The 13,342-nt window shown below is 37.8% G+C and overlaps 1 protein-coding gene across 1 annotated transcript in view; it reads left to right on the top strand.

Moving 5' to 3' along the window:
- Window positions 1-6,053: 6,053 nt before the first annotated feature.
- Window positions 6,054-13,342, top strand: part of LOC139900352 (uncharacterized) — a 156,169-nt gene continuing 148,880 nt past the window's right edge. Inside the window, exon 1 of the mRNA XM_071883129.1 lies at window positions 6,054-6,411. Within this exon, the coding sequence (XP_071739230.1) occupies window positions 6,054-6,411 (358 nt within the window). The remainder of the gene's footprint in view (window positions 6,412-13,342) is intronic.

The following is a 13,342-nucleotide window of genomic DNA, read 5'->3' as shown; positions in this document are numbered from 1 at the left end:
ATATGTTTATTATTAATTGAATATGGGGTTAAGACCAGTTTGTGACAAGGGTCCCAGAACAGGTTGGTTTGTTTAATTTGAACTCTGTTAGGGACTCCTAACGAAGTACGAAAGATATTAGATAACTGGTAAATACCCGTGTGTTGTGGGGTATGGGTTTTAATAACCCATAAGTGTGTAATATCTGCTCTTTTCTACCCATTTCTTGAATCTTCTAAAAACTAGCTCGTACCTAAACATACACCATCTCAAAACCCTAATCAAATCCAAGTAAGAAATTGGATCAAGTAGCTTAAGTGACTAATTTCTTGTATCCTTGTGATCATCTAATCGGGTTTGTTTACTTGAATCCTTGCTTTGATTCTTGATTAATTGGGTTTTTGTGTTCTTGAATAAAAGTGTGGTTTTTGAGCTTGAATCTTCATGAAATATGTTAGATATGCTTAATTGATGTTAGAAATGGATTGTATATATGTTTAGTAACTTTCTTGTGCTTAAAATTGGGTCAAAAAAACTTAGAAATCGAGTTTTTGGGGAAAAATCACAAAATCAGCGTATTTACTACAGTACCATCGGAATTGCTACAGTGTCACTATTTGCTACAGTGTCACTATTTGCTACAGTACCGACAGTGTCACTATTTGCTACAGTACCCGAGTTGCTACAGTGTCACTATTTGCTACAGTACCCGAGTTGCTACAGTGTCACTGTTTGCTACAGCACTTTTATGAAATTGAAACGGGCGTAACTTTCAAAACGTAACTCCGTTTTTGATGAATAAACTATCGTTAGAATCGTAATAAAGAATACTTTTCAATGGTGAACTTTTAAGAAACTAGATCAAACTGTTTTTGGGTCGGAAAAGGAGTTTTAGTGTGTATGTCGTGTTTTGCAAGCACCTGTATGCCATTATTGAATGGAGTTATGATGTAGACTCATAAAATTATGAATATATGGTGTTATGACCTAGTTAATTGTATGGAATGATTATATTATTTATTGGATATGTATATTAAATTTGTTTGTGTTGTTCTCAGGTTATAAGGACAAGGAGGAAGCTCAGAAATAATAACTGAGCAGTTGCTGGTAATTGGTGAGTGGGTCTATCTTCAGATAGAGTTTAAGTAGCATATCATGCTACTATGGTTGAATTTTTTACCATGCATAGTGTAGAAATTTCCATGTTAGAATAATATAGTATGCCTGATGTTGTATGTGAATTATGTGTACACTGTGTGAATGGCACCAGTCGGGCCTAGGGAGACTGGGGACTCGAGACCGTGCCTAGGAGAGGTTAGAGTCCGTATGAGGTCAACCGTCCTAGGGGAGGTTGGGTCCATAGGCTACTAATTATGGAGTATAGTGTGAACGATGCATCACCTGCATCTGGATAACTATACTACGAATTGAGTAGCAGGGACTATCGGTAGACTCAGGTCCAATCAGCTGGGAGTCGTGTGCTCGTACAAGCCGCCGATCCTCGTATTGTCTTATTGTATGCTAGTTGGTAGTTAGCATGTGTTGTTGTTAGTATATAGCTTGTGTGTGACTTAAGCTGTATCTGTTAGATAGATTCCATTCACTTAGCGGTGCGCTAATCCCCCACATAATTACCCCTCGCAGGTTTAGGTACTGCTAGTCGGGATGGGTGCTGATGCAGAAGACATGTTTGACAACCCTACTCTGATGTGGACTTTTGTTTAAATCATGTTTTGTAATAACGTAATACCGTTGTGTAAACTTAAACTTAATTACTCAGATTAATGTAATGACGCGACTTATAGTGTGTTTGTTAATAAAGTCTTCCGCTGTGTTTTAAAAATAAAAATAAAAATTGCCGGTGTTACAAGTTGGTATCAGAGCATGGTTTGGCAGCAAATACGTGCGTGTATTTTGTTCTCAAACCCTGAGGCAAGTCAAACATGTCTGTGGGAGTGGGGGCTAAGTGAAAATATGATATACGTGTGTTAGTTGTGATTGAACTAACTGTTATCCACTAAGCTTTTGTGTGAGCTATTTTGTAGCACAGGTATGGCTGATAGAAACGCAACTGGCCCATCCAACCCCGGAACATTCAGAGCGCCAGAAGAGGGTGTTGGGTCGGATGATGATCAGAGTAGTTACATCCTTCAGTTAGAAAGCAAGCTAAAAGAGGCTGAGGACAAAATTAATGAGCTTGAATTGGCGAGGCATTCTGGAAATGATGATACACCACCTGGATTCCCAACCGCGCAATCCCAAACGATACCTAATGTGCCCCAGAACCAGTTTTAGAATCAAATACCTAACCAATATTATATGCCACCACAAAACACCTTTACTTACCAAAATCCCATGATGATGAATCCATACCAAATGCAAATGTTCCAACAACCTTACATGCAACCATCCAAAAGGTGTACTTATAAAAATTTTCGTGATTGCAAACCCTCCGAGTTCTCTGGAAGTACTGATCCGACTGTAACTCTCAATTGGTTGCGAGAAGTTGAAAGGGTATTTGAAGCGTGTCAGTGTGAACCCGAGCTGAAGGTAACATATGCTAGTAGACTGTTGAAAGGTAGGGCTATGATTTGGTGGGATTCTTTAATTTTCAGTATACCGAAAGAGCAATGAGTATGATCACATGGGAGCAGTTTTATGGGAAGGTGTGTGAACAGTATTGTAATTCGTTTGATATGAACCTAATCAAGACTGAGTTTCTTGAAATGAAGATGACACCTCAAATGACGATCGATGAGGTAGTAGAGAAGTTTATGGATAAACTGAGGTTTGTACAACAATGGGTTCCAGACGAAGCATCTCGTATTCAGCATTTTGTTAATATTATTCTGCCAGAGTACCGAACTTTTGTTAGAACAGCTACATCGTTGTCTCAAGCTGTTGTGATGGCTAAGATGGTAGAAAGTGATGTTCAGGCCGCCAGAAACAGAATGTTTGGTAATGTGCTACAACAAGGTGGGCAAGTATCTGGTCAATCAGGATTTAAATCCAAGAAGTCTAGTGGGTTTAAATCGAAGGGTAAAAGTGGTCAGAGTAGTACTGGATCTGGATCAGGTAAAGGGAATTGGTGTCACACGTGTCGATCTTCTCACAGTGGTCAGTGTTCTGAGGCTACAAGAAGATGCTTAAAGTGTGGTGTTGTTGGGCATGAGTCTTCAGCATGTCCGTATCCGAATAGTGTGTGTTGGACTTGTCACAAACCAAGGCATCATGCAGTTAGTTTTCCGTCGAAGAGTGGTAGTTCCGGGGCAGGGTCAGGGGCGCGTTCGGCATCAGCCGTAGGGTCAACTGCCTCAAGTGGGCAGAAGAGGAAGAACCCTCCAACAGAAGAGGCTAGAGCTTTTCAGATGTCGGTCGAGAATGCTGTGGCAGCCGATTAAGTGATAACCGGTATGTTTCTAATCAACTCAATACCTGCTCGCGTATTGTTTGATTGTGGTGCCAATAGGTGTTTTATGTCCCTAGATTTCCATGCTAAGTTGAAATTACCAGTTATTGTGTTACCCAAGCCGGTTAGTGTAGAAGTAGCCGATGGTAAGATCACACCCGTCACAACATATGTGTCTGGGGTTTGTATAGAAATCGAAGGGAAGTCTTTCCCGGTGACTTGTTTAGTGTTACCTATTCCTAGCTTTGATGTAGTACTAGGAATGGATTGGTTGAGCTCGCTTAGGGCTAATATTAAGTGTGATAGGAAAATGATTACCTTTCGTTCGACCGATGGAACCCGTGTTGTGGCCCGAGGGGAGCGGGGAGGGTATAATTTTTCGTTGATAACCATGATGAAAGCGAAAAAGTAGATGGCAAAGGGTTGTGAATCATTTCTTGCATATGTGATTGATGCGAAGAAAGAAAAGAAAACAGTGGCCGATATTCCGATAGTATCAGAATTTCCCAAGTGTTCCCAGATGAGTTACCAGGTCTGCCGCCGGTAAGGGAAGTCGGATATAAGATTGAGTTGGTTCCTGGAACAACTCAAGTTGCAAAAGCTCCATACCGATTAGCGCCGTCTGAAATTCATGAATTGATGTCACAGATTCAAGAACTATTAAATCGTGGGTTTATCCGACCGAGTTCTTCACCGTCGGGTGCTCCGATATTGTTTGTTAAAAAGAAAGATGGGTCAATGCGTATGTGTATTGATTATCGTGAATTGAACAAAAGAACAGTGAAGAATAAGTATCCGTTACCTCGAATAGACGATTTGTTCGATCAGTTACAGGGTGCTTCATTCTTTTCTAAGATAGACTTACGATCCGGGTATCATCAGGTTCGTGTTACCGAAAACAGCGTTCAGAACAAGGTATGGTCATTATGAATTTTTTGTCATGCCGTTTGGGTTGACGAATGCACCAACAATCTTCATGGATCTAATGAATAGAGTGTGTCGTCCGTTCTTAGATAAGTTTGTGATTGTGTTTATAGACGATATACTAGTGTATTCAAAGACCGAAAGTGAAAATGCTGAACATCTGAGACAGGTTTTGAACTTGTTGAAACGTGAACAACTATTTGCAAAATTTTCAAAGTGTGAATTTTGGTTACGTGAAGTACAGTTTTTGGGTCATGTGATTTGTGCTGAGGGTATAAAAGTTGATCCGACAAAGATAGAAGCGGTAATAAATTAGAATTCTCCGAAGACTCTGACTGAGATTAAGATTTTTCTGGGATTAGCCGGTTATTATCGCAGATTTATCAAGGATTTCTCGAAAATAGCGGGTCCGTTGACTAAGTTGACTTGTAAAGATGTAGCCTTTCGATGGACTGATGAACAGGAGAAGGCTTTTCAGATTTTGAAACAGCTACTGTGTCAGGCACCAGTATTAGCTTTACCAGAAGGTTCAAACGACTTCGTGGTATACTGTGATGCGTCATTTGCTGGGTTGGGTTGTGTATTAATGCAAAGAGATAAAGTAATCGCTTACGCCTCGCGACAGTTGAAAGTTCATGAGAAGAATTATCCAGTGCATGATCTTGAAATGGCTACAGTAGTGTTTGCTTTGAAACTGTGGAGACACTATTTGTATGGAATCCATTGTGTTATATGTACAGATCACAAGAGTTTGCAGTATATCTTCTCACAGAAAGAATTGATTATGCATCAGAGACGATGGCAAGAGTTGATCAAAGATTACGATTGTGAAATTAAATACCATCCGGGTAAGGCAAATGTGGTTGCAGATGCACTAAGTCGTAAAAAGTCAAGTGAAAATGTGAAATTTTTTCGTTTGAATATAACTTCAGATTCGATTAACAGCTTAAAAACCATTCAGGCCTGTGCTTTAGAGGACGAACATATTAAATCTGAACAAATGACCAAACGAAAAGTGGACTTAATTGATGACTCACGTGGACTAAAGACCTTAAACAATCGTGTTTGGGTGCCTAAGCTTGGAGATTTGAGGGATTTAATCATGACAGAAGCTCACAAATCCAGATTGACAGTACATCCGGGTAGTAATAAGATGTATCATGATTTGAAAACAGTGTATTGGTGGCCAACAATGAAATCAGATATCGCCCGTTATGTCGAAAAGTGTCACATATGTGCTCAAGTGAAGGCAGAACAACAGAAACCGTATGGTTCGTTGCGTCAGTTACAGATTCCAGAGTGGAAATGGGAGCATATCACGATGGATTTTGTGACAAAATTACCTAGAACTCAGAGAAAACACGATATGATATGGGTAATAGTTGATCGCTTGACCAAGAGTGCTCATTTTCTTGCTACTCGTGAGACAGCGTCATTAAGTGAACTTGACGATTTATATATAAAAGAGATAGTTAGTCGTCATGGTGTGCCATTATCGATTGTGTCAGACAGAGATTCTAGATTTGTATCGAACTTCTGGAACAGTCTACAACAGAATATGGGTACACGTGTGAATCTGAGTACAGCTTACCATCCTTAGATAGATGGTCAGAGTGAACGAACGATACAGACACTAGAGGATATGTTGAGAGCATGTGTATTAGAATATGGTGGTTCGTGGGATACACATTTGCCGTTAGTTGAATTCGCGTATAACAATTCTTATCATTCGAGCATAGGAATGCCGCCTTATGAAATGTTGCACGGTAGTCGTTGCAGAACTCCGACTTGTTGGTTAGAAGCTGGAGAGAAACAATTTGCTGGTCCTGAAATAGTTCAAATGACAGCTGAAAAAGTTGATATTGCACGAGAAAAGTTGAAAGTTGCCAGAGATAGACAAAAGATGTATGCCGATCCGCGTAGACGTCCAATAACTTTTAATGTAGGTGATTGTGTGTATCTTAAGGTTTCACCGTGGAAAGGGGTTATCAGATTTGGCAAACGTGGTAAGGTTGCACCAAGGTATATTGGACCGTTTCCAATTAGTGAGATTCTGAATGACCAGACGGTTGTGTTAGATCTTCCTTCTGAGTTAGCTGGTATTCATAATACCTTCAACGTGTGTTATTTGCGTAAGTGTAAATTCGATGACGAGACACAAATCGTACCGCTGGTAATTTGAAAGTTGATTTGAGTAACAAGTTGGTTGAGGAACCTATTCGAGTGGTCGACAGAAAGGTTACTGAGCTAAGAAAGAAAAAGATCCCGATGGTTTTAGTAGAATGGAAACACAGCTTAGGGTCTAACTTGACGTGGGAGACAGAAGAGTTGATGAAGACCCGTCACCCTCATCTGTTTGAGCAAGACCAGATTCCGAGGACGGAATCTCTTTAAGGGGGTGGATTTGTAACAGACTGAAACCGGGGTTAGAAGTAAGATTACTTAATTGCCCTTAGGTTTATAATTGTGTTTAAATTATGCTTTTATTTTATTAATATGTTTATTATTAATTGAATATGGGGTTAAGACCAGTTTGTGACAAGGGTCCCAGAACAGGTTGGTTTGTTTAATTTGAACTCTGTTAGGGCCTCCTAACGAAGTACGAAAGATATTAGATAACTGGTAAATACCCGTGTGTTGTGGGGTATGGGTTTTAATAACCCATAAGTGTGTAATATCTGCTCTTTTCTACCCATTTCTTGAATCTTCTAAAAACTAGCTCGTACCTAAACATACACCATCTCAAAACCCTAATCAAATCCAAGTAAGAAATTGGATCAAGTAGCTTAAGTGACTAATTTCTTGTATCCTTGTGATCATCTAATCAGGTTTGTTTACTTGAATCCTTGCTTTGATTCTTGATTAATTGGGTTTTTGTGTTCTTGAATAAAAGTGTGGTTTTTGAGCTTGAATCTTCATGAAATATGTTAGATATGCTTAATTGATGTTAGAAATAGGTTGTATATATATTTAGTAACTTTCTTGTGCTTAAAATTGGGTCAAAAAAACTTAGAAATCGAGTTTTTGGGGAAAAATCACAAAATCAGCGTATTTACTACAGTACCATCGGAATTGCTGCAGTGTCACTATTTGCTACAGTACCGACAGTGTCACTATTTGCTACAGTACCCGAGTTGCTACAGTGTCACTATTTGCTACAGTACCGAGTTGCTACAGTGTCACTATTTGCTACAGTACCGAGTTGCTACAGTGTCACTATTTGCTACAGTACCTTTTATGAAATTGAAACGGGCGTAACTTTCAAAACGTAACTCCGTTTTTGATGAATAAACTATCGTTAGAATCGTAATAAAGAATACTTTTCAATGGTGAACTTTTAAGAAACTAGATCAAACTGTTTTTAGGTCGGAAAAGGAGTTTTAGTGTGTATGTCGTGTTTTGCACGCACCTGTATGCCATTATTGAATGGAGTCATGATGTAGACTCATAAAATTATGAATATATGGTGTTATGACCTAGTTAATTGTATGGAATGATTATATTATTTATTGGATATGTATATTAACTTTGTTTGTGTTGTTCTCAGGTTATAAGGACAAGGAGGAAGCTCAGAAATAATAACTGAGCAGTTGCTGGTAATTGGTGAGTGGGTCTATCTTCGAATAGAGTTTAAGTAGCATATCATGCTACTATGGTTGAATTTTTTACCATGCATAGTGTAGAAATTTCCATGTTAGAATAATATAGTATGCCTGATGTTGTATGTGAATTATGTGTACACTGTGTGAATGGCACCAGTCGGGCCTAGGGAGACTGGGGACTCGAGACCGTGCCTAGGAGAGGTTAGAGTCCGTATGAGGTCAACCGTGCCTAGGGGAGGTTGGGTCCATAGGCTACTAATTGTGGAGTATAGTGTGAACGATGCATCACCTGCATCTGGATAACTATACTGCGAATTGAGTAGCAGGGACTATCGATAGACTCAGGTCCAATCAGCTGGGAGTCGTGTGCTCGTACAAGCCGCCGATCCTCGTATTGTCTTATTGTATGCTAGTTGGTAGTTAGCATGTGTTGTTGTTAGTATATAGCTTGTGTGTGACTTAAGCTGTATCTGTTAGATAGATTCCATTCACTTAGCGGTGCGCTAATCCCCCACATAATTACCCCTCGCAGGTTTAGGTACTGCTAGTCGGGATGGGTGCTGATGCAGAAGACATGTTTGACAACCCTACTCTGATGTGGACTTTTGTTTAAATCATGTTTTGTAATAACGTAACACCGTTGTGTAAACTTAAACTTAATTACTCAGATTAATGTAATGACGCGACTTATAGTGTGTTTGTTAATAAAGTCTTCCGCTGTGTTTAAAAAAAAAAACAATTGCCGATGTTACAGTAACGTTAGTTAAGCCTTGATAATTGGGTGCTCGTGATAACAATTTTTAGAATGATTTTTACTATTACTTCAACGTTATAAATCTTGTGGTTCAACTTACCTATTTACGTACTCACTTACTAAACCTATGATTTCACCAACGTTTTCGTTGACAGATTTTCTATGTTTTTCTCAGGTCCTTGAACGATATGTGTTACGTGCTTCCGCACTCTATTTTGATACTTGCTTGGATGTCGAGCATACTTGCATACATGGAGCGTCTTCTGACTTTACATTAAATTGTGTCGCATAAGTTTTGTTTGTACATAAAAACGTTTTAAAAACGTTGTATTGTATTAGTCGTTGAACTACTTTGTAAACTTTGAAACATCTTTACATATGAAATGAATGAGACATATTTTGGTCAAACGTTGTTTTAAAGACTTCTGACCACGTAACGGGACCTAAGTAGACGGCGCCGTCTGAAATGTCCCGTTCATATGGATTATAAACGTTCCATATTAATTGATTTCGTCGTGAGGTTTTGACCTCTATATGAGACGTCTTTCAAAGACTGCATTCATTTTTTTTTAAAACAACCATAACTTCTATTTTATCGATAAAGGTTTAAAAAACATTACATAGATTATCAAATAATGATAATCTAAAATATACCGTTTACACACGACCATTACATAATGGTTTACAATAAAAATATATTACATCGAAATAAGTTTCTTGAATGCAGTTTTTGAAGGTATTTCATATGCCCGAGAGACATAGTAAATTAATGTGGCCAATATGTTATGATCCAAGTCGGGTCATACCCAATAACAAGCCGTCAACACTTTTATGTATTTGTTTTAATGAGTGGATCTTTAAAATAAATACTTGACACTTAGACTTTAGAAATTGGTTTTCTAAAGATAAAATGTAAGAAATAATTATTTGGATAATTATAAGTGCAAGTTTAATTATTTATATGATTAAACTTATATGTGTGTTATAATTTTATAAAGTGGTTTATAAAATTATGTATAAATGTGTAAGTATCAAATAAATGTTGCAAGACATTTTATTTAAAGAAAAGCAAAAAAAAAAAAAAAAGGGAGGGGAAGGGTGGTGGTGGCGGTTTTGGAGTCCCAAGACACCCCACCCATGCTTGTCTTGGTTAAATGCATTTGACACTCAAGGTTAATGCATGCTTACACACTTTTACACACACACATTATTACTTACTTTTGAAAATCAAAACTCTCTCCTTTTCACCCCTTTTGGCCGAAAATTTGGAGGAGGAAGAAGGGTTCTTCAAGTTTGATTTTACTTGCATTTTGGTGTCTAAATCCTAACCAAGTTCAAGGGTGTTGATTTGCAAAGGCTTGTGGGTATACAAAGCTTGAGGTTTCAAGTGAGAAACTAGCATCTTCATCATCTTCATCTTCTTACTTCAACCTCCATTTTGGAGAAGGTATAAAAACCCTAACTAGCTTCTATTTACATTTTAGTATATTGCACAAGACTAGATCTATGAAATGGAATACATTTTAAAAGGTTAAAATACACATGTTCTTAAGATGAAAATTGCTTCCGCTTGCTATATACATATACACGAATTCATATACATACATAAATGGGTTTTGTGACTTGTTTACATGTGGTATTCCATCAATGGTATCTAGAGCCAAAGTCTTGTTAATATGCTTCTTGTTTTTGGCTAGAAAACTCATTTATTTTATAATCTACTAACATGCATGAAAGTAGAATGGAAAAATCATGAGTTTTGATGGGTGTGGTGGTTTGACCGAATTATTGGGGTCCCAAAAGTGGGTTTGGGATTTCAAGTTTGGCCAAGATTTGATGTTATGTTGTTGTTCACAATCGAGCCTAGACCATGTGGTTGAATGTTTGAATGATTTGGTTATTATTCATGGTTGTAATATTCATTCATTTGGTTTGTATTAATTTGTAATAATTTTGTAATTTTGGTGTGTAATAAGTTGTAAGTAATCTTGTAATTTTTCATGTAATTTATTCTATTTGTTTGTAAAAATAGAATAGGTTGTTATTTCATTTTCTAGAAAAATTGTATTAGGATATAATTTTGTAAAAAGAAAATGAAGATTCAAGATGAAGATTACAAGATGGAGCTTTGAAGATTACAAGATTAAGTGGGAGATTTTGTTTAAAAATCTCTTGCTTTCTTTTGTTAACCCTTACCGGTGACATTTGTTTTTTGGCTAAACAAAGGCCCACCAAAATGGCTCCCGATTGTGAACATTTTTTGTTATGCATGTTTGTGTATGTTTGTATGATTGGTTGCTACAAGATTATCACATGTTAACAACTTGCTTAATACATTATAAATGGTTATAATAAAACATAACATAACGACACTAATAATTGGTTATTAGACCTAAATAAAATGGTTTATTTAAAAGGTATTAAATTGGTTCATAACTAGTAATTGGTTTTACTAAAAGGACATGAAAATGGGTTTTTCAAAATTTACTACACACCAAATGCATGTTGGTGTATAGCATTTTGTTTTCTAAAACTAGAATGTAGAAAACTTAAATCCCTTTAACTAAAACAAGGTAAACAAGTTAAACGCCATCCTTTTGTGAAAACACTTAGACATATTAAGAAACTCTTGACGGGATAAAGGTCACCTAACCGTCATGAGCGGACTAATATGAATAAGGTAAATTTCGCACACTAGTGGGATAAAGGTCACCTAACCACTTGTTTGTTAAATTTACATGTCTACACAAGTAGGACGACTTGATTTGGGAATCATGAACTTAGGGTCACCGAAGCATGAGGAACAAATAGGCGTTGATGGGATTAATATGCCATGCAAAAGGATTGCATGATCCCATAACTTAGAAGTTGCAAAAGGATTGCAATTGTCATTATGACTACCTAGCTAAATCAAATGACGGGATAAAGGTCACCTAACCGAAATTTGATTTACCGTTGGATTCTAATATTTAATAAAACAAATTAAAAGGGTATTGTTTATTGAATTTAAAATTGATACTTAATAGGACTTTGTTGAATTTTGTAGATGGCCGCTAATAACAACAACAACATGCAAAACGCACCACTTAACATGAACCACCTATCATTAAGGTCTCTCTTAGAGAAAGACAAACTCAACCATACAAACTTTATGGATTGGTTCCGCAATCTTCGGATTGTCCTCAAACAAGAGGATAAAGCGTATGTACTTGAGGACCCCATTCCTGATCAACCGGATGAGAATGATGTGGAAGCAATGGCCTCTTACGATAAGTATTGCCATGACTCCCTTCAAGTCTCATGCCTAATGCTTGGGACTATGATTCCCGAACTCCAGAAGGATTTCGAGCATCATAGTGCATACGACATGATAACGTAATTGAAGGAGATGTTCCTTCAACAAGTGCGTGTCGAGCGTTTCGAGACCGTTCGGGCGCTACATGCTTGTCGTATGGACAATACCCAATCGGTTTCATCTTATGTGCTTAAGATGAAGAGCCTTATTGATCGTGCTAACCGCCTTAACCTAAACATATCAAATGAGTTAGCCACCGATCTTATCCTTAACTCCCTATCAAAAAGGTTTGATCAATTTGTAATTAATTACAATATGAATGGGATGGATAAGAGCATAGGTGAGCTTCACGGTATGCTTAGAACGGCGGAAACTAGCATGGGTAAAAGGGCTTTACCCTTGTTAGCAATCGATCAAGGTGGGTCCAAAGGTAACACCTCTAAGCCAAAGGTGGCTAAGAGAAAAGGACCCGCCTATCAAGGCAAAGGGAAGGGGAAGATGGTTACCCCAACCATCAACAAGGCTAAGAAGCAAAAGGTAGCCGAGAAGACAAACCCCAAGGAAGACCCATGTTTCGGTTGCGGTGAGATGGGTCATTGGAAACGAAACTGTCCGGTCTATCTTAAGGAGTTGAAGGACAAGAGGGATGCAGGGCAAACCTCAGGTAATATATATATGGTATATATAGAGCTTAGTATTACTTCTTCTAATACATGGGTATTAGACACTGGATGTGGAACTCATATTTGCAATTCTTTGCAGGGGTTCAAAAGAAGTGATCATAAGGCGGGAACATCAAGTCTCTATATGGGCAATGGTGCAAAGGTGCATGTTAAAGCTCAAGGAGATTTTATTTTGAAGCTTCCAAGCGGATTGGAACTTATTTTAGAAAATGTTTTGTATGCTCCGGATTTGTGTAGAAACATTATTTCTATTTCTCGCTTAAAACAATGTGGTTACATTGTTAATTTTATTGATGATGATATTCATGTTTCTAAAGATAATGTATTCTATTTCAAGGCTTCGCCTTCAAATGGAATTTATGAACTGGTTCATGATGACGTATCATCGAGCTCTATATACCATACTAGCACCAAGAAACTCAAAAGGGATTTAAGTGATTCCTATTTATGGCATTGTCGCCTTGGTCACATAAACAAGAACCGAATGCATACACTTCAAAAGAATGGACTTTTGAAATCAAATGAAATGGATTCGTTTGATGTATGTGAATCTTGTTTACAAGGCAAGATGACTAAAGCACCTTTGAAAGGGACTTATGAGAGGGCTAAAGATTTATTGGGATTAATACATTCGGATGTATGTGGACCCTTTAAACCCATGACTAGGAATGGTGAAAGATACTTTGTTACCTTCAT

Source organism: Rutidosis leptorrhynchoides, chromosome 3 (assembly GCF_046630445.1).
Source record: "Rutidosis leptorrhynchoides isolate AG116_Rl617_1_P2 chromosome 3, CSIRO_AGI_Rlap_v1, whole genome shotgun sequence".
NCBI classification, from domain to species: Eukaryota; Viridiplantae; Streptophyta; class Magnoliopsida; order Asterales; family Asteraceae; genus Rutidosis; species Rutidosis leptorrhynchoides.
The sequence above is the reverse complement of the archived record's forward strand: the minus strand, read 5'-3'. Positions and strand labels throughout refer to the sequence as shown.